The sequence below is a fragment of the Nesoenas mayeri genome (genome assembly GCF_963082525.1).
Source record: "Nesoenas mayeri genome assembly, chromosome: 14".
In the NCBI taxonomy this organism is placed as follows: domain Eukaryota; kingdom Metazoa; phylum Chordata; class Aves; order Columbiformes; family Columbidae; genus Nesoenas; species Nesoenas mayeri.
Genome location: NC_137556.1, coordinates 11,015,815 through 11,035,874, shown reverse-complemented (window position 1 = coordinate 11,035,874; position 20,060 = coordinate 11,015,815). Strand labels below are relative to the sequence as shown.

At 38.8% G+C, this 20,060-nt stretch overlaps 1 protein-coding gene across 2 annotated transcripts in view; it reads left to right on the top strand.

Annotated features, from left to right (window-relative positions):
* Nucleotides 1–20,060, top strand: part of RAPGEF6 (Rap guanine nucleotide exchange factor 6) — a 118,382-nt gene that overhangs the window by 86,679 nt on the left and 11,643 nt on the right. For both annotated transcript variants that reach the window (XM_080353038.1, XM_080353037.1), the window contains exons 16-25: nucleotides 259–502; nucleotides 830–987; nucleotides 3,824–4,064; nucleotides 5,141–5,524; nucleotides 7,466–7,677; nucleotides 8,535–8,658; nucleotides 13,568–13,788; nucleotides 15,620–15,805; nucleotides 17,052–17,186; nucleotides 18,553–18,666. In XM_080353038.1, the coding sequence (XP_080209164.1) occupies nucleotides 259–502; nucleotides 830–987; nucleotides 3,824–4,064; nucleotides 5,141–5,524; nucleotides 7,466–7,677; nucleotides 8,535–8,658; nucleotides 13,568–13,788; nucleotides 15,620–15,805; nucleotides 17,052–17,186; nucleotides 18,553–18,666 (2,019 nt within the window). The remainder of the gene's footprint in view (nucleotides 1–258; nucleotides 503–829; nucleotides 988–3,823; nucleotides 4,065–5,140; nucleotides 5,525–7,465; nucleotides 7,678–8,534; nucleotides 8,659–13,567; nucleotides 13,789–15,619; nucleotides 15,806–17,051; nucleotides 17,187–18,552; nucleotides 18,667–20,060) is intronic.

Sequence of the window (20,060 nt, the reverse complement as noted above, 5' to 3'; positions counted from 1 at the left end):
TCTGTAGAATGTTTGATCGTTTTTATTAAACATTTAGGGGTTACTCTTTCTGGCAAGGTAATCAAAGGCAACACTTAAATGGGAAAAGGTCCACACTCTTTGAATCAAAATGAAAATGTAATGTATTGCTTCCTTTGTACCTTTTTGGTTCACCTTTTCTGCAGGGATGTGGGAAGCAAAAACTTCGAGGGGAAGGAATTCACTATGAAGTTTTGAGCGTGCAAAGGTTGATCATGGTGATTGTATCTTCTCTTACAGTGTTTAAGGAGCTGCTCTGCAGGATAGGACAAGAGAAGAATGGAATTCCACATATTCCGAAAATCGCAGAAAAGAAAAACAACCGTTATTCCATCCCAGATATGCCTGGAGATGTGGAACAGATGTTTCCTCGTGAAAAAGGAAACAAGAAAATGAAAGCAAACACTGTATCTGGTGGGAGAAACAGAATCAGGAAGATTTTAGACAAGACCCGATTCAGCATCTTGCCTCCAAAACTGTTCAGGTTTGTCAGACTCTTCTGCTCAAAAAGTAATTGTTCCTTATTAAGTTGTTATATTTTAGTTGCTTAGTATCTTCAGTCATTATATCCAGGTTGTTTATGTTTAAAAAAAATGCATCAAATCTGTGACCCATAAATGCAGAAAAAGACCAAAACATCTTTTCTCTCCCAGTGAACCCTTTCAAATATGCATTTCCTCTGTCCTCATTTGAAAGCCTGTCTACAATGTGTAATTAAAACATCCGAGTGCTATTAGTTTCCTTAGTTGTGTTCATCCTGAGATGAATATAAGGACTGAATGCAGGTTGCTGAAAGCAGACTGTTTTGCAGTGACGGCAGCGTGAGCCAGTCGCAGGACGACAGCATCGTGGGGACGCGGCAGTGCCGGCACAGCCTGGCCATCATGCCCATCCCGGGAACGCTCTCCTCCAGCAGCCCCGACCTCCTGCAGCCCACCACCAGCATTCTGGATTTCTCTAATCCTTCAGGTAAATCAGCAGCCTTAGCTTCGTTTACAGGATGATTACAAGGCAACTGGTTCGGGGGGAAATTACATCTTTTACCAGCTTTTACCAGAAATAAATGTATTTTGCCACCTCTGAGAGTCTTTAGTTTACTGGAGTTTACCAGAGCTCTGGTGGAAGCAGATTGTCCTTGTCCGCACCTTTTTGTCATCTCTTCCCAGTACCAGTACCGGTGATGTGACTACTTGTCCATCCATCATCTTTAAATATAAATTTCAAGCAGTATTGTGGGTAGAATAGCACTGCCATCGTACCAGCATAGTGATATTAAGGTTTAGTGTTTTACAAACATTATTCAACTGTATGTCTGAAAAGAAACTAAGCTGTGTAGTCCATGCTTTCATTGCCATTCCTGGAGGAATACAGTTCATGGGCTGGCTGCAGGAGACATTTGTTGTTATACGCAGCTGCCTGTAATCATGTCAGAATCTAGTTTCCCTATTTCAAGTGTAAGTTCTGTGTATAATTAAATATTCTGTAAAGCCCCTTGTGGCTATGACCAATGTTTATGTAAACTTGCAGATTTGCTCTTTAAAAGGGATTCACACAGATATGTTCTATTGAGTGCATAAGTATCCATAGCAAATAAATTCCATTTTTGCTGCAAATCTGGGTTCTCACTGTCTGCCTGAGAGCTACACACATGTTCTCCAAGTTACAGCATAATATGAAACATGTATAACTAGTACTTCTTACCTTTAAGTTTACTATAATAAATACGCTGTCATTTTTGAATGGCAGAGAAAACCAAACTATTTCTGACGATGTACTGCATACCCTTGATAAGTTTTGTGAACATCTAAATCTTGATTTGGTGTTGACACAGTTTTTTTTCTTTTTCTCCTGCCCGCAGCTGTTGGGTTTTACTGTAAGTATCCTGATGTGTAGCGTCCTGTAGACGTTAATATTGCATGGCTTGCCTGTTAAACTTAACACTCTCATACGCTCCATTGATGTAGTTATTACTGTTAGAGCAGTGGATAGCCCTGTGCCCTGTAATCTTCCCTTAAATAAAACAAATCCATGGGTTCTCTTTACGGGCACGGTGCCATCTTGAGGCTGAGACCTGCATTTTATTCCCATTCCTGCAACCAGCACACTCAATGACCTTTGGCAGGTTCCTTTGCTTCTCTGTGACCTCACTGTAAAGGAATGAGGTTCCTTACATCACTTTGATAGAAACCGAAGTTTTAGATGATAACGTAGTTTGAGATTTGTTCTTCTGGTGGACTCTGTGTAGCTAAAAGTATGTGCATGCAAACTTGAAACATGATTTGTATTCTCAACACAAGCTGAATAATGCATAAGAAAATAATTTTTATTAATGTTTATCTGCTTAGAAGCAAAGACCCTGAAGACAGACATGTCCTTGTCACATGAATTTCCCTTACCTGTCACGAGTTAGGCTAAGTTTGGGTTGCATGGTCATGGTGATACCAAGGCATAGATGTTTGCCTCCTTTCTTGATTTATTACGATTTTATAAGTGCAGACATTTTCCAAATTATTCGGTGTCACTTTCACCACTTTGATTCTGAAATATGTACATACTGTTTATTTTTTCGCCTTTATTGCCCCCATTCATGTATGCACGGAGCTTTTCAAGTTCAACCAGTCCTCAGCTTTTAATGAGACTGTTCTGATAATGTGATCATCACAATAACGAAACTGTTATCTGATTGAAACCTAATTCTACTTTTACTTTTTTTAATATTGTTTCCCCCCATCTTCCAATTTATTTGCAGCTGATGTTAAGGCTTTCTTTTTCCAATGGGTGGAAACTTTTGATGCTGGATCATAAATTACTTGCTCACTTTTTCCCCTGAAATTCCTGCTACTTTCCCCCACAACACCGTTAAATCATGATGCAAGAAAAAGTAACCCCAAGCTCACTGTACCCTTAAAAGAGATCTTCATTTCTTCCTTAAGCAGTGGATTTTGACAGAAGAAGTTATTGTACAGGCGATGGAGCAAGCAGCATGTAAACGTTCTCGGATCTGCATAAAACTTGGGAAGTCTTAGTTTTCAGAGTTTAGGGAGGGGGGAAACTGTGTTTCCCTGAGTTTCAAATTACTGTGTGCTCTGACTCTTGACATTTTTTTCCCCACTCAGTTTTACTTTGAAAATCAAGCCTTCTGTAATAACTAATGAAGAAAATTATTTAAAATCATCAAGCTGTAGACTAAACGCTTTAGGTATTTATTTCCTGCTGTAGGCTGCCTCAGATAAAGCTATTCTCTAATGCATTTATAACACATAATACATGCTATAAATAAATACACTAGCCAAAGAATTAACTGCTGGCACCAGCTTAGTTCCTTCAGGATGAGAGAGTGAGTGTAAAAGTTTGCAGCTAGTTATGGGAGCAATAAAATCTCCTTTTCCTCTTCACGTCTTCCCACCCCCGGCCCATCCTTATGTGCTCGGTGGCTTCCCCGTCCCTGGAAGAGTTCCCCAGCACAAATGTTGGTTCTGGCTCTCACGAAGATGAAAGAGCCAAGGAAAGAATGATGCTGACAAAACTGAGCAGGACAGTCTTGCACTGTGTGGTCATGGGATAATACAGAAATTAATTCAGTTGTGGAAAAGCAGAGAGAAGATTTGTCTTTTTTCCCCTCTCAAAGTTGGAGGGAACGTCTGAATGTTTTAAGGAATATTTAGCAAGTCCAGCATGGCTTTTTTTTTCCCTTGCTAGCTGTTTATTTGTTTTCTGGCTATCAAACGATACAATAAATAACCTTGTGTCTTTTCAAGGAAAAATGACCTTCCTACCTTAAAGGTGTGGTGTTCTGTTATTTTAGATATCCCGGATCAAGTGATAAGGGTTTTCAAAGCAGATCAGCAGAGCTGTTACATTATCATCAGCAAAGACACTACGGCAAAAGAGGTGGTGAGCCACGCCGTCCACGAATTCAACCTCACGGGAGCCCCCGAGACCTACTCGCTGTGCGAGGTGTCCGTCAGCCCCGAGGGAGTCATCAAGCAGCGGAGGCTCCCGGACCAGTTCTCCAAATTAGCCGACAGGATTCAACTCAACGGACGGTAAATGGACCCTAGTTTGGATTTATTTGCCTTTTTTTAGGATTGAAATGTTGAAAAGAAACATTGGGGAGGGATGCTTTAAATAAAATAGAAAAACAAACAAGTAAATGTCAGTAACTTGCACTTCTCTCTCCTCTTTTTCTTTCCTGTTTCACCTTCCTCTTCTACACCCAAAAAAAACCCTCCCCAAAATTACAACAAGCTTGCTTGATGACAACTAAGTATAGCAAATCAATCTTAACTTACATAGCGGCTTACACTTAAACAGGAAAAAAATATATTTATTCTAGCACTCCACATGTATTTCATGATTAAAACATACAATTTAATTTCTTTCTCGCTGGTGTTACGTTGCAATGAACTGATATTAACCTGAGGTAAATGCTTCCATTTTCATGTAAACTGTTATGAATATTTCTGAAATGTTAAGGGCTTCAGTTTTATTTGATGACCTGATCCATAGCAGAAGAAAGCATATTAAGTAAAAAATTATTTAGTCTTTGCTAGGCAACAGAGGGAATTTATAAGGAATAAACTTCTATATATCTGAAAGTGATCTGCTTGGGACCATGAAAATGAATTTTCCAGATGTGTTTTCATTTCCCGAATACTATGTGCTTCACGTAAATATTAATATACCACACCGAAGTTATGTAAGAAACCGCATTCCATCGGTGTAAGAAATGAAGAAATACATTAACAAGAGATTTCTCAGGACGATTGTATATTTAAAGTGTTACTTCACTGCTGACTTTACAAATGAAAAAGTAACTGACCTTTTTCTGAAGGTGAACGCTACAGCATATTGTAGAATACCGTATAGAAAATATTAGCAAAGAGGTAGATTAAAACAGCTTCTGAATTGGTTTTTTGCTATTGTAATGGTGGTAAAGTACAAGGTTACGCTGTCCCTTCTTGCCTGTTACTCTGGGTTGTCAACAATAACATGGAAATATTAATACTCTCACATGAGCACCCCTCTGGTGTCAGTAATGCCTGATCCGGTTCACTGTCTGTGTTCACAAACCTTCTGCAGAGCATCTCTAATGTTTTATTGTAACGCAATTACTCTTTAGGTATTATCTAAAGAACAATATGGAGACAGAGACCTTGTGCTCCGATGAAGATGCTCAAGAGCTGCTGAGAGAAAGCCAAATCTCCCTCCTCCAGCTGAGCACCATTGAGGTGGCCACTCAGCTTTCCATGAGAGACTTTGAATTATTTCGCAATATCGAACCTACGGAATACATCGATGACCTTTACAAGCTGGACTCCAAAACAGGGAACGCTCACCTGAAACAGTTTGAGGATGTCATAAATCAAGAGACATTCTGGGTTGCCATGGAAATTTTAGCAGAGCCCAACCAACTGAAAAGAATGAAGATTATTAAACATTTCATTAAAATTGCCCTCCACTGTCGAGAATGCAAGAACTTCAATTCCATGTTCGCAGTTATAAGGTAAAACACTTCACACTTGTCAGATCTGATTTGTGCTGTCAAAGGCAATTCTGTTCTTCTAAATGAAAGGAAATAGGTGTATCCTGAACAGATCACCAATGCTGTTGGGTGATTTTAAGGGAATTGCTGAGCTTTTCGAAAACCAGATGTCCAGTGTTGTCTCTGCAGCTTTCTCCTTCCTCAGCCTCCTCAGCTCAGTTGTGCAGCGGGGCTGGATGTGACTGTCCCTTCTTTAGCTGGCAGGGAGACAGAGGATTTGGCCAGAAGTGCTGTTCGGTTGATGAACTCCAGAAACCCACCTGAACATTGCTGTCATTTTCCGTGATTCCCGCACCCAATTTCCCTTCTTTTTACAGTCGTAACTTTTTCAGTGTGCGCTGAGTCATACCTGCAATGATGAGATTACTTTATTTCTTCCTTTCATTGTAAGGATTTCCTCAAATCAGTCTTGGTTTAGATTAATTTTCTTTTCTATTCTTTCCTGTCATCTGCTTGCTTCTCTACTTTTTATTCCCTCTTCATTTGTACATTTATACTTTCTTTTCTGATCTATACTAGATGCTGCTACTTTAACAGCATTTAAGCGTTTTGTCCTTTTGCAGTTATGTTGTAACAAGGTTTTACTTTAAGGGAAAAACAAAAGGTGCTGAGATTTATCAGTCAAAGATCCATGCTGTATCCCAGCACCAGCACTATCTCTGAAAAGAACATTTTAAAATGTTTTCTTCCATGTCTAGACGGTTTATCAAATGGTATTGATTTCTGTTTAGTCATACGTTAAATAATTAATGAATTTCCTTGGAAGGGTGCTGGGCAGCCGTTGGGACTGTGGGTACTCATTACATGGTGAATACACATGTGGACACAGAATCTAATTTCTATATTCTGCTCCCTGGTTTCTCATGGTTTATTGTAGGTGGAGAAATGACTCTTCCTGCTTCTCAGTGAAGTCTAATCAGGCCATGACCTCAGTGGACTTTGGTCAGAAAAACCTCAAATAAATTAGCTTTTGTTTTACACTTATTTCCAGAGGAGTATGTTTTTGTTAACATATGCCACAGGGGTTCTTCTTGCCTTGCACTGCGTATCACTATGATGCCATATGTTTCACAGAATAGGAAGATACCATCCTAACATAGTGTGTGAAAGAGGATCTGTGTTGTGGCATATGTCTGATTTTTCGTGTGAGAGAAGGCTTTGTTTGTGATTTGCCAAGAGCATGGAGGCAATCTGTATAAGAAAAATAGAACAAATACAAAATAAGTATAGAATATCTTAGAATAGCAAATTCAGTAATTGTGTGGTTCTGGATTTACTAATGAATGCTGGAGAATATCACTTTCCAGTTCTGCAACTACAAGGACTTTGCAAAATTTATTGAGCAAAGTTGATGACAAATTATTACAGTGAAGATAGATCTATTTATTTATTTATTTTTTTCTTTCTATTGCATCCAGTTAGTTCTGGATTTCTTTTTACTTAATGAGAATAAGGGCACAGTAACAATTTTAACATACCTGATGTGTCTAATTCTCAGTCTGGTGCTCATTTACAAGCGCTGCCGTCCTCTTAACTCTGACGGTGCCCTTTTGTCACCTCATTAATTTTTCACCCTTTTGTCCCTATCGGTGTATTCATTTTTACAGGGGAGAAGTGGTTCTTAAGTTAAATAGACATTGAGAGAGTTTTGGCAGCTAACCTGAAATTTGTACCATGTGAACAGGAAGCAATCGTGCTTTTTCCAGTCCTCTTTTTCACATGCTCACAAGAGTGAACAGTGGAGGTTTATTGGGATGGACTCGCAGCTTGGTGTTCACCCAGCATTACAGTCAACCTTGGGAAACATACTTTTAATCCTTGAAACAAAAAAAACCCACCCAACCCTTTACTTCCTTATGAAAAGTAGTGATCTGCTAATGATGAAATGTCTCTGCCTTACAGCGGGTTAAATCTGGCACCAGTAGCACGTCTCAGAGGCACTTGGGAAAAGTTACCCAGCAAGTATGAAAAGCACCTCCGAGACCTGCAAGATCTTTTTGATCCATCTCGAAACATGGCAAAATACCGCAACATCCTTAGCAGCCAGAGCATGCAGCCTCCAATTATTCCACTTTTTCCTGTTGTCAAGAAGGATATCACGTTTCTGCATGAAGGTAATTTCAAACAGAAATTATAAACTGAGCACTGAATACGCTTTAGCCCGTTCTTCAGTACTCCGTGATTCAATCAGTGTCTAAAAGAAGCTGCCACCAGTAGGATGCTTTTGATGGAGCCTTTGTAGGAGTAAAATAAAATACATCTCTGAATGTGTAACAAGAGAGACTGATCCTCGACAAAAAATTAGGTGCTTATTTTTAATATTTTTAAAGCAATACTTAGTCTTCATCACCTGTCCCAAGGTTTAGGGTGGAAGAGCCAGGTGAGTGTGTGCCAGCTGGTGGTTATACTACTTCAAATGTATTTCTCTTACATGTTTCTAGGTTTTTGTTCCATGTTGTGGCTTTCAGACAGCTACGATGATATAACACCTCCTACTTTTACTTTCAGCATTTTCAAGGGTTTTTGTTTAAAAATTTCCCATTTTTTTCCTTTTAGACAAAATTCTATTCACAATTGATTAAGGTGTTAAACATTTCCACATATTCCCAGTTCTTGGTTGTGATGTTTCAGAACAATTTGAACTAACTTCAGAATGTGAACGCTGTTGATGTCAGCTCTATATCTCTATTATTTTAATATCTACACCAATGAATTTGGGCATAGTTCACTTACTCTTTTTTTTCTCCTGCTAATACTTATTACTTTAGAAATAGATGAACAAGAGCAATGCTGGGGAGTCTGAGTGGGCCTGAGCATCATTTGTGTTTTGCCAGAGTTTCCTGTTTTCTTGCTTAAAACGGTTTTGGTGTTGGAGGGGCAGGGAGGGTGGAAGCACTTAGAAACACATTGCCCATTAAAAGAGTATTCTTACACTCTTTTTTTCGTATGTGTGTGTGTTTCAATTATGCAGGAAACGATTCTAAAGTGGATGGCCTGGTAAACTTTGAGAAGCTCCGAATGATTGCCAAAGAGATTCGCCAAGTTGTCAGAATGACCTCAGCAAACATGGACCCGGCGGTGATGTTCAGACAAAGGTGTGCAATTTAGAAAGACAGTAGGATTGAAGGTGTCTCCAAGTGGGTCGGGATCTGGGTTTGTGTGTGTTTGTGTTAAATCTCATTGTGTAACTTACCCATTGACATTTACCATCAGTACCACAACCTTTATCAAATTCTGACCTCACCATTGATGCTTCCACAACCCGCTTTTAATGACTAATAAATCAATTTGTCATCTTTAAAAAGCAAAGAATAGGCTCTAATTTTAATGGTTCATATTTTTTGCTCAGTAAAATGTTAGTGTCAGGAGAGGTTTTGGAGAGATATAATATTAGAGAGAGACCGTGTCTCTCTCTATATACATACCTATGTATATAGATAAATCTAAATCACCCATGTCTAAATCTGAAGTGCTGCTTCAAACAAACCCCACAAATAACATATTAAAAACAAGCAAAAGATTTTTTATTTGCTCAAAACACACCTTACTCCACCTACATAATATTTGATATGTTCAGACTCTAAGCAGGTGGAGGGTGTTACCCACACATAGTACATCAGGTTCTTTGTTAACAAACTGCAGAATAAAAGCACCACAACTACTAATCTGCTGCTCATTAGCTCCATATTATACGTAGTGGAACTAAATAATTTCCTGCATCTGTTTGTATCCCACTGGCTGAACTAAAAGCATCAGCATCACTGTGTCAGTGCCATGTCTGATGCCTGTCAGTCCCTGCCCCCCAAAATAAGGTGCCAGACAAAACCCCTGAGGATTCAGTTCAGGTGGGGAGGTGGTGACAAGATGATGTCCTGTGCTGAATCACAACACTGTGTCTACTTCAAAAAATGCCAGAACAGCCTGGTAGGTGTGTGTCCCTGGCAGCAAGAGCTCTCTGGACACTGTGGAGGGAGCAGAGCCCAGAGGGGAAGGTTCCTGGAGAGGTTTTTGGGTGAAGCATCCTTTGCTTTGTACAAGCACAAAATTCCAGTTGAGAGGTCACCTGAGCAGGGGGTAGTTGTCTTCGATTTATGAATTCAGTTACATCTGTGCAATGGAAGGGTAGAGCAAGGATACGTAGCAACTGTAAGAGCGTAGAGGTTTGGTTCCCTGTGTTCTTCCAGTGGTCAGGATCCACAGACCATCCTGAATCCTCACTGTTTTTGCTTTTCAAGGCTGACTATCAGGAAACTAAGTCTTTTGTTTACAATTGGTCCAATTGAGGTTTGAGGCAAAAAGAACAGATCCCTTGTTCTTGTTGTCTAAAGGTTCCTAGGAACATGGTTTAGAGGTGGACTGGGCAGTGTTGAGTTAGTGGTTGGACTTGATGATCTTAAAGGTCTTTTCCATCCAAAAACAATTCTGCAATTCTAAGATGGATTCATTTCAAAGAGGAGATACAACTTCATACTATTGGATTTGAATTACCAAAATTTCCTTTTAAATGAAATTTATAAGGCTACTTACTGATAAGTTATGATTGCATTTCAGAAACTTTGGCATTCACAGATGAAATCAGTCTATAAATAAATGTCCCCGATGCCCTGTGCGCTAAGACCTAATTTAATCTAGTCATTAAATGAATTTAATAGTAAATAGTTACCTTTAGTATGTTTATCAGAATTACAGAACACATTTTAATGACCATAATTTAAATTATGCACACTGACATAAAATGCGTAGGCATCTAATTTTAGAGAGAGTGCCAAAGATTAAAAGAAAATAAATCCATATTTTCATTGCCTCTGGTGTTTGATCTATCAGTTTGTGTTATGAAGCACCAATAAATGCTTTTGAAGATTAAAAATGAACAAGAAAATGATTGTTAGCAGTAACATGAGACTTGCTAACAAGTTCATTACCGATTAATATAGAGCATCTAGTTTTTTGGCGTATATTTGGCAAGTAGCTCATTTTCCAGCCAAGCAAACAAGAGAAAACAACATCATAAACCTGAATACAGATGATGATTTCCCATACACTTACTGCGGCCCTAATGCAAGGGATAAATTAATTTAATCATGCTCTCTGCAATATGAATAAGTTTAAGGGTTTTTGCTCACTCCATCAAAATTGAATTTGACTTATGGGAAATACTTAACAAGAAAATTGAATGCGAGTTTGTTTTTTAAATCTGTAGGTTAAACTTAAAAATCAGCAAAAACTGATAGATGTTCTTCCATATTGAAGTATTTGAGCAAGTCTTGCCCTCGCATTCCATTGAAACATTGTGTTACTGTTTGAGAAGAATTTTGCTGTATAGAAAGTTTTTCTTTTCTGTTCTTTCCTGTCTACATCTTTCTTCCTGACTCTCAACTGTTTTATTTTTTTCCTGTGCTTTTCTGTTCAAATACATGCTTCAATGTATATGGCTCTTGCTTACAGGAAGAAGAGGTGGAGAAGTTTGGGGTAAGTGTAGAGATGAATGCAACTAAGATAAATAAAGATTATGCAACTCTTTAACATACTGCATCCTCCTCGTTAGTGCATGCATCTGAAATACAGCATGCATTTTATTAACCTTGCAATACATGTTTTTTGGAATACAGGAGTAAGGGGCTACAGCCAGCATTATACTGCAGCTACAAAAATTCTGAGTTGCTTTTGTGTACTAGATAAGTTGTTTGAGTTTTGGCTTTATGCATAAAAAAACCTGCTGTGCAGTTATATTGGAAGGCAGAATGTTTGGGAAATAAAGAACTTGCTTTTAAACGTGTAACAGAGAAGTTTAAGCCCTTCTGCATTTTAAACTACTTTGCATTGTGATAATGGTATAGCGATTTCCCCCCGAAGTTTGACTTCAGTCTTTATTTATTTCTAGTATGTATTTAAAATGTATTGCGCATTTCATACACCAAAATCCTCATTGATTTCACTGGGAGTCTTGATTGTACAAGGACTGAATAATGAAATGACTACAAATGAGAGTACCAAGATTGACAAGTGAAATTCCCAGCTGACAGGTGGCAGTGATTTTCAGGATGATATTGTAGCCGTATTTTGTATGTTCTTACGTGTGGTTTCACCCATATACTGTGTGTACCGAAGATGACATTTTACATAGAGGATGGAGGCAGAAACGCTCATGGTGCTTTGTCCTCCTACAGTCGCTTTGCAAGTGGCAACACGATTTATCAGCAGCGAGTGTCCAGGCACAGATTGTTCCCCCAGCAAGGATGGGGACGGTGCCAGGGCTTGTGCTGGCAAACGGAGGGGGAGCAGGTTTGGATGCTCGTCCCCACTGTGAGATGCGCAGCGTGTGGGTGCCCTGGGAGCAGGAGGGCTCGGCTGGCAGCGTTAGGTGCTCAGTCATCAGCTCATGGGGAGAAATAACGGATCCAACCGGAGCCACCGGAATTTCTAGCCCTTGGGATTACTATCAACACGAGTGAATAAGGAAAGCTCATTTTTAAAGGAAACAGCATTAAATTGCCTTAAAAAAATCAACTCCAGACTTAAAAGCAATACAGTGTGTACATAAGCAATAAAATATTTATATCATTAAAAATAAGCATAACGTGGTTACCTGTTTCATTATATAATAGATATGAGCTTCGTTGTTATCCATAGGAGGTAGGAGTGCTCCCTCGGTTTGGATAGGTGCGAACAGTCCATTGTGCCTTTTGCTTTTCTTTGACTATAATAAATTACTTTTAAATTTAATTAAGCTGTACTTTTCTGCCAGTTTTATAGTCTTATATTTTCTCTTCAACTGATTTATCTAACGTCTTTGCAAATATTGCAGTCAGCTGTTTCCCACCGTTTCTTAATTTTTAAGCTCAGTTTGCTTTATTCCTTAGAATTCCTCAAACAATGTTTCATTCTGACTCTTGTAGCTGTTATGGCTCTTCTGTCCTGGAAATGATTTATTCTGCCACTTGTGATTCTATAAACCCTCCCAAGATCCTGACAAACATCTTTAGAAATAATTTAGCCTTTTAAAATATTCTTCTGAAAATCAAAAAGAAACCCAAACCAACCAAAAAAAACACACACAACTTTATAAACAACTTTATTGACACATTCCATTGGAGTTTACATGTAACATATACCGTGACCTCACTTTATTGAAAAATGGGTTAGAGGTGGTGTGGCCGTAGGACTTTGGAAATTTCAGAGGTGATGCGTATATTTGAATTATACCAGTATCCGTTGTTTGGTCACTGATTGAGTGTGACCAGGAGTGACTGTCAGGGAGAGTGACTGATGTACGGGAACCATTTGGGGATTATTTATTTTTTGCTTCTGTTGCTGTTCGAATTGGTGGCTCAAAATTAGGAGCACTGAGGAGCATCATCTTTCATAGGTGGAAGTCTGGGCATATGTATATTATTGCTGCCTTCCTGACCTTTGTTGGGATACATTTTTTTAATGAGCTGCTCTACTGCGGATGTTTTTACTTAATTGGAGAAGTGCGTAATATAATGTACTTTGCATATGTAACATAATTTTTCCCCTTATTTGAGCATTGTCAGCAGCTCAGTTTTCTAAGAGGATTACACGAGTCACTCACTTCTGTACTTGGCTGAATTGCAAGAAGTTTCTGTTGTAAGCCTGATGCAGATAGTGGGTACCAAATGCTTTAATCAAATAAAGTTATCAAGTTTGTCCACTCTTACAATCCACAGCTGAAATAGTCTATGTGGGTTTTGCAGAACAAGACTGCCATTCGTTAGCAGAGCTAAACGGGTCCTTTAGGCAGCGTTGTGCCTCATTCTTGCTGGTTCATGCGCAATCCTTCTCTAGACTCAAATTGCTGCTATCGATTTACCAGAATATGTAAAGACAAGTGTTGTTTTAATGCTGTTCATCTTTTTAACTCATTTACATCAGCATGCACTAGCCCTAACTGAAGATTACTGGTATTAATCTGCTTTGGCGTATGCTACTGTAGCTCCTATTTGCTACTGAGGACTAAAAGTTTACCGCTTTGCTTTTTTCTAGGTCTCTGAGCCAGGGCAGCACAAACTCGAACATGCTGGATGTACAGGGAGGTGCTCACAAAAAACGTGCCCGACGCAGCTCGCTTCTGAATGCAAAGAAGCTGTATGAGGATGCACAGATGGCGAGGAAGGTGAAGCAGTACCTGTCCAACCTCAATGTGGAGACCGACGAAGAGAAGATTCAAATCTTGTCGCTTCAGTGTGAGCCGGCATATAGCACTCGTAAGTAAGGGATCTAGAGTGGTGGTGTGGTTTGTAAAAATACATTATAAATATATTATAAACAATATATAATATATTGTGTATTATATATAAGTAATGTATTTATAAAAATCTTGTTCCTTCCCTAGAAATACTCATTTATTTCTCCCTTCAAGAAGAAACACTTTAGTATTAGTAAGTGTGTGTTTGTCAGTTCATGTAATGATAGTTTCAGCAAACCAGCATTTATCTTCTGATCTTGGTTGAGCTCAGAAACTGCAGTGATGTTTTGTATTTTGACCTATAGTTCTTAAACAGTGTGTCTTTTCATCAGCCTGGAAGGAAATTCAATAGTACATCAGCTCTATTCTTGCCCTGTTGTCCTTGTACGGAATTAGGGAGGATAAAAGTAACATTTACCATATGAACAGCAAGAAAATGAAAAGAGACAAAATCAATATAGAAACTGCAATGGATTACAGCTTTGAATAAATGAAGATTGTTGAGAAGGAGAAGTTAGGTCAGTATTGACTGATGGGATTGCCGTGGCTTGACTGTCAAGAATTGAGGGCTACAGCAGGATGGTTTTCATCAGTTGAACTCCAGTGCAACTTTCTTAACTAAACAAAGCGTTACCTGACCTGCTGTCTTACACAGTTCAGGAAATTCTTTTTTAAAAATGAGAAATGGTAAATACTTTCTATTTTGATCCTTAGAAATTTTCACTTGCTTGAAAGGCAGGTTTGTTTCGAAACGGAAGAGTAGCAACCAGGCTCATCAAAAATAATGTTTGATGCTTGTCTGTTGTCCAAATGTAGCATTTTAAGACCTTTTGTCCTCAAATACTGTTTTGTCTCTGATGAGGTAAGTTAAAAGCATGACTAGGAGATGGCATTTTGAAGAGAAAATGTTACACCCTTTCCGTTATTCAATATTAAGAATGCAAATCCTTGTTATTTCATAAGGTGCCTTCCTATGTGATTTTTTTTTAACATTTCCTTTTAAATAACACTGATATAGGAATCTTGAAAATGGCCATACTTGATTCCCTTTTTAAAAATCTTAAATTCTGTGTATTCACACCAGTCTTGTGCTTGAGGTCGCCAGAAATCACAGGTAGCTCTGACTAGAAATAGGTACAGCACATGCATTGCTTGCAGAGGTGTTCACCTTGTGCCGTGTTCATCCAGATACATAATAGCACAGAAAGTTTCTGCTTAGAGGTGACACTGTTTTGCTTTTGTGCTTTGCTCCCCATGCCAAAAAAATAATTAAAGCATGTCAGGATGAGCTCTTGGTAGATGGTCTCTGTGCAAACATAGCAGGTGGCCATAGTATGCCCAGGAGACATAAATGCTATCAGATTGTTTTTCAGTTGTTTTTAATAAATCATTTAAAACCTTGTTTCCACAGTGCTAGCCATAGATACTTGGAAGTAAAACTAGGGAATATGTATGTAATGGTTTACTCCAGGTAGTTAAGCAAATCAAGTCCTTTTTTTCATAAACCTCAAAAAAGAAAACTAATTTTGAACGAGATGCCTTTATGCTTTAGCACTTTATGTACAAATGTCTACAACATGGACTTTAATTGTGGTAGAAATAAATCATATTTTTTGTCTTTTGATAAAGCACGTTTAAGAAACTTTAAAGACACAAGGTTTTTTAAATGCCATTTTACATAACAGCCTCTTCAGTGTAACAAGATAAGTGTGTTTGGAATAGAAATAGTTTCAAATATGTTTTATCTGCTTCATGCCATGGTGACTTTGTCTGGAGGGGAGTACTCAAATGACTGTTAGAATCCCGCAGTTCACAGTCCAAGATATTTATATGCCATTTTCTCATAACAGTGACAAAGAATTTAAGTGAAAGAAGAGGAGCGAAATCCTCAGAAATGTCTCCAGTACCCATGAGATCAATTGGCCAAAGCACTAAAGCCCATCAGCAAAACAGGATGAGTCAAGTTCTTCAGGTTCCGACTGTGAATTTATACCCCAGTAGAAAAAAGGGGCTGACAAAGGATCATGTCACGTTCAGTGAGTATCTTCAGTTCACCTGTCTGGAGAGTTTTATCGGTCAAGTAAATAAGAGGGAGGAGCTGCTTGTAGCTGGGTGGAGCATTTGAGATACCATTGGGCTTCATTTACTTCGTTCCCTTTAAAATCTGAAGCATGTTACTGTGTTTTAAAGGAGTGTGCCATGTACTTAGTCATTTGCACAGTCTTTAATAACTTTTCTTAAAACAGCTAATAGCAAAGCACTGTCTCCAAATATACTCTTAATTTTTTTTTCTTGAACTAAAGAGCACGTTCTAATCAAAGTGATCCTAATATCTCTCTTGAACCGATTAGATGTAGGGTGTTAAGTCTTTTACTGTGTATTTCTGCATTCTAAAGGTATCTTGCACGCATGGAGGAGAACAACATTGCTTGTTCGCTTACCTGACAAGTACCTTACAAGAGTATTAAATATTTTGGTGAAATCATTGAAACAAATCACAGACATCTGTTATTTTAACTTCAGAACACCATTATAACAATATTATTGTCAAGTGAAGTAACATGTTGCTCCTAGTGAGCATCAGTTTTTTCATGTCTCCATATTGGCTAGTTGCAAAGCATTATTGGGTATTAAAATACTGTTGTCCTGTTTGCATAACTGTTGTGTCATTTGAAAGCTACAGTTGTGGGTTATTAAATAGTGTTAGTTGCAGTCAGTGAATGATATGAAATGATTCTGTGATATACTCAGCATCAATATCTATTAAAATAGTTTCAGAAAACAGTATATTGCAGCATATAAAATAATGTTTCCAGTTAGTATTTATTTCAAGTCTCCTCTTAAAAGCCTGTGCAACTTGCTGTGTTCCAGCAGCTTTGCTGAGAGGTGTTCCTTCATTCCTGTGTTACATGTTAATCTAACAAGCTATTGAGAACTTAAATTAACCTCTCAGCATTGTGTCCTCTGTAAAGTGAACAAGAAATACCAAATTATCAGTTTGGGAAGTACAGTGGCACAAAGGTTTTGCTGAACTTCCTAAGTAAGTGCTGATTTTTAAGGTCCTGATTCAGAAGATCTTGAACTGACTTGTTGACTGTGACAGAAATAGTCTTAAATTTTAAATGCAGGCTGCCTCCATGTGTAGAATTCATCTGAGCATCTGCTCCTCTCTTTGCTGAATACTCCAGTGGTTGTTTAACATGGTGTCATTTGTAGATTACACAGATATCACTAACTTGAAAGAAGAATAATATGCAGTAAGTGATTCTGTTGTTTTGGTAGGTACAGGCTCCCCACAGAAGTCATTAAGCTTATCGGAGGAAGTAAGTAGTAAGAAACAAGCGGATGACACCATGTCCATGGCGTCGTCTTTGCATTCCAGCCCCCCTGCTTCTCCTCAGGGCTCTCCACGCAAAGGTACGTGAGCTGCGGGGACGGTCCTGGGGCGCAGGTCAGCATCCCTCTTGGGAACCCCTGCCTGGGTTGGACTGAAACCAGAGTGGACAGTACCAGGAATATTTGTTGGTTATGACATGTAAGAGAAATAGTAGTTTAGAATCTTCATGTCAAGAACAGAATCATGTCTAAGAATAGACATAGATTTTCAATGTATTTATATGTTTTGGCTTTGAAAGTCACCTGTTTAAAAAGGGGAACAGGTGTTTATTTAAAAACTGCTTAAGTACTGACAGAATTCCCAATAGATCTTAAGTGCTGACACCTGCCAGTGTGTCAGTTCGCATTTAGGTGGCCGGTTATACAAATGGGATTTGCAAACCTGGGGATTTCTTGAAGACGACAGCGTTGCGCAGGAACTGTGGCTGTTGAGGCATCTTATGTTTTTGCCTCAGGTAGCTGGAATATGGGGTGATTAGATGGAGATAAAATGCTGTCATAGTTCTCCAGAACACAAGGTTTGGTGGCTGCAAAAATAGTGCATCCAAATCCTCAAGTCACTATTCATATATTTTGTTCTTACGCACAGGGCTTTGTATACATCCCTGTCTTTCATGATGCCCTGAGAATCCCTTAATTTTTGATGTCTTCGTCTTAAAAGACCCGCATCACTTCATCATTAGTCAACCTTGGATGGGAATTCATTTGAAATCTCTTTAACACCACTTTGTAGTCAGCCGGTGCGGTCGGTGTTGGACGGTGTAAGGCGTCTCTCCCTCCCTTCTGTGCTGCTTTGACTCACTGAGGGATTCGCATGGCACCGCACGGCGACTTTCTGCATCTTCTCACCCTTTCAGTGGGAGATCATGCTCCTCTGTCCACTTCTGCCTTCACAAGATCCTGTTTCCTTTAGGAGAATGCCACTTCTTTACTTAAACACAGCATCTGTATAAGAAGCTTAATTACTTGTGTTGCCAAACTTGGCTCCACTGAGAGTTTTGAGCATTGCTTATAAACATGTTATTTTTGTTAACTTTCATCTTGCTCTTTGAAAAGAATACTTTGTTCTTTGGGATTATTTCATTAATTCAACTTGCTTTCAGCGTATTTTTAGCACTGATCTAATTTGACTGGGGTGATCCCTACCTCGTATGTGTTGTGTTAATGGCTCATTGAACTAAAATTAGGTGCTTCACAGACAGCTGAAAGATATAATTATAGGCATGAACACGTTCCACTTGATCTTAGATTTCATTTTCTTTTGAGCTATACCCAAGTGATATGCAAATAGGATTGAAAAAAAAAAAAGTTTTAAGATCAGCATGTTATTTTTGCTGTGATTGATCTCATCACTTACCAAGATCTGCCTGTCTGTATTTTATTGTAGTTGGTAACATCCAAAGGGCGGATAACTGCAGTCAGATGAATCTCTCTGGCTCTTCCTCATCACTCGCCAGCGAAACCAGCAACAAGAACAGTGGACAACGCAGCTACGGAATAGGTGGGGCTTATTTACAAAAGAAAATTTGGATGATTGTCAAAGCAAGAGACAGTTCTGACATAAGTGAAAAGGGAGAAAGAGAGAATGAGAGTGAAAAGGCAGAAGCTGAGCACAGGAGAACGATGGGACTCCGGTTTAGAAGACTTAGGGAAAGAAGCTTCTCCAGGGAAAGAACAGCTTTTACTGCAAAAAGGGAACCAGAGCACGTTGAAGCCTCGGAAGGGAGTGAGAACCAAAAGGAGAAAGACAGTGATGCTCTGAGTACAGCAAGTATCTGTAGCAACAGCAGTCTGTGGACATCTTACTGCCTGTGCATGAAGTCTAGAAGGAGAAGGAAGACGATATGAAGTATTTTTAGAATAAAGACTGTGATGTCCGCTTTGTGTCAGATATACCAATATTGTCGAAGTTATTTTAGCATTATTCTTTGATATGTTTAAGATGTTCAGTGTGCTTCCCTTCCAGATATTTGTGTCAGTTATGTGTAGCTAATCACCCTTACAGTGCAGTGAAGACAGTAATGTGAAGTTTAGAAAATCAAGGAACAGGTACAGTGACAGTTCTGTTACTTAGTGTTTTGCAAATGCCAGTGAAACAGTAAGTTCTGCAACATTCTCTTAATTAGGCTCTAGATAGTCCCTCATATGATGTAAATCAAATGCTCACTTCCAGTTGGTGTATATTTGCACTGGTTACATCTTCTTTAACCTTTTCAGCCCAGCAAAGACTTGCATTTAGTCTGTTTGCGTATGTATGCCATTATTTAATGCCTCAGCTTTCAGATAGTGTTAATCTCTTTAATGAAGAAGAGGCCTTTTGCTGTCCAGATCTTTGAAGTTCTTGAAGAGAACATCTTAATAATCAAGATGCACTGTGAGAACATTACTTGCTGCAGTACAGTTGTGTTCTTAGCTTGATAGTATTGATATTTAATGCTCATATTTGCTCTTAAAATCTTACAGCAATAATCCAGCTTAAGCTGTGAAATCTCTCAATTTATGAGCTGTATGCTTAGTGGCACGAATGCCAGTGGCTCTACATGCCATATTATATGACCTTTGTATTTTTTTACAGACTTGATGGCATCAGTCATCCGTATTAAGTTGTGTGTATCACTGGCGTGGCTTCTACACTGCCTGATTGCTTCACATTTTCAGCCAATTGGTGTAAATATATGGCAGTCCAGCTCAAAAGCATATGTAGGTAGAAATGAAGTAAGAAATTGAGTGAATGGCAGGAATTTGGGAAAAATGCTTATTTGAGGGGTGTGTCAACAGTGTATTGATATGGTCTTCTGTAAAGACAGACCATGCTTGTTTGTCTATACGTGAAGCAGTTGATGATCCGGTGTTTTCAAATAAAGGTTCTAATATTATAGCTTCATGGGCATAATG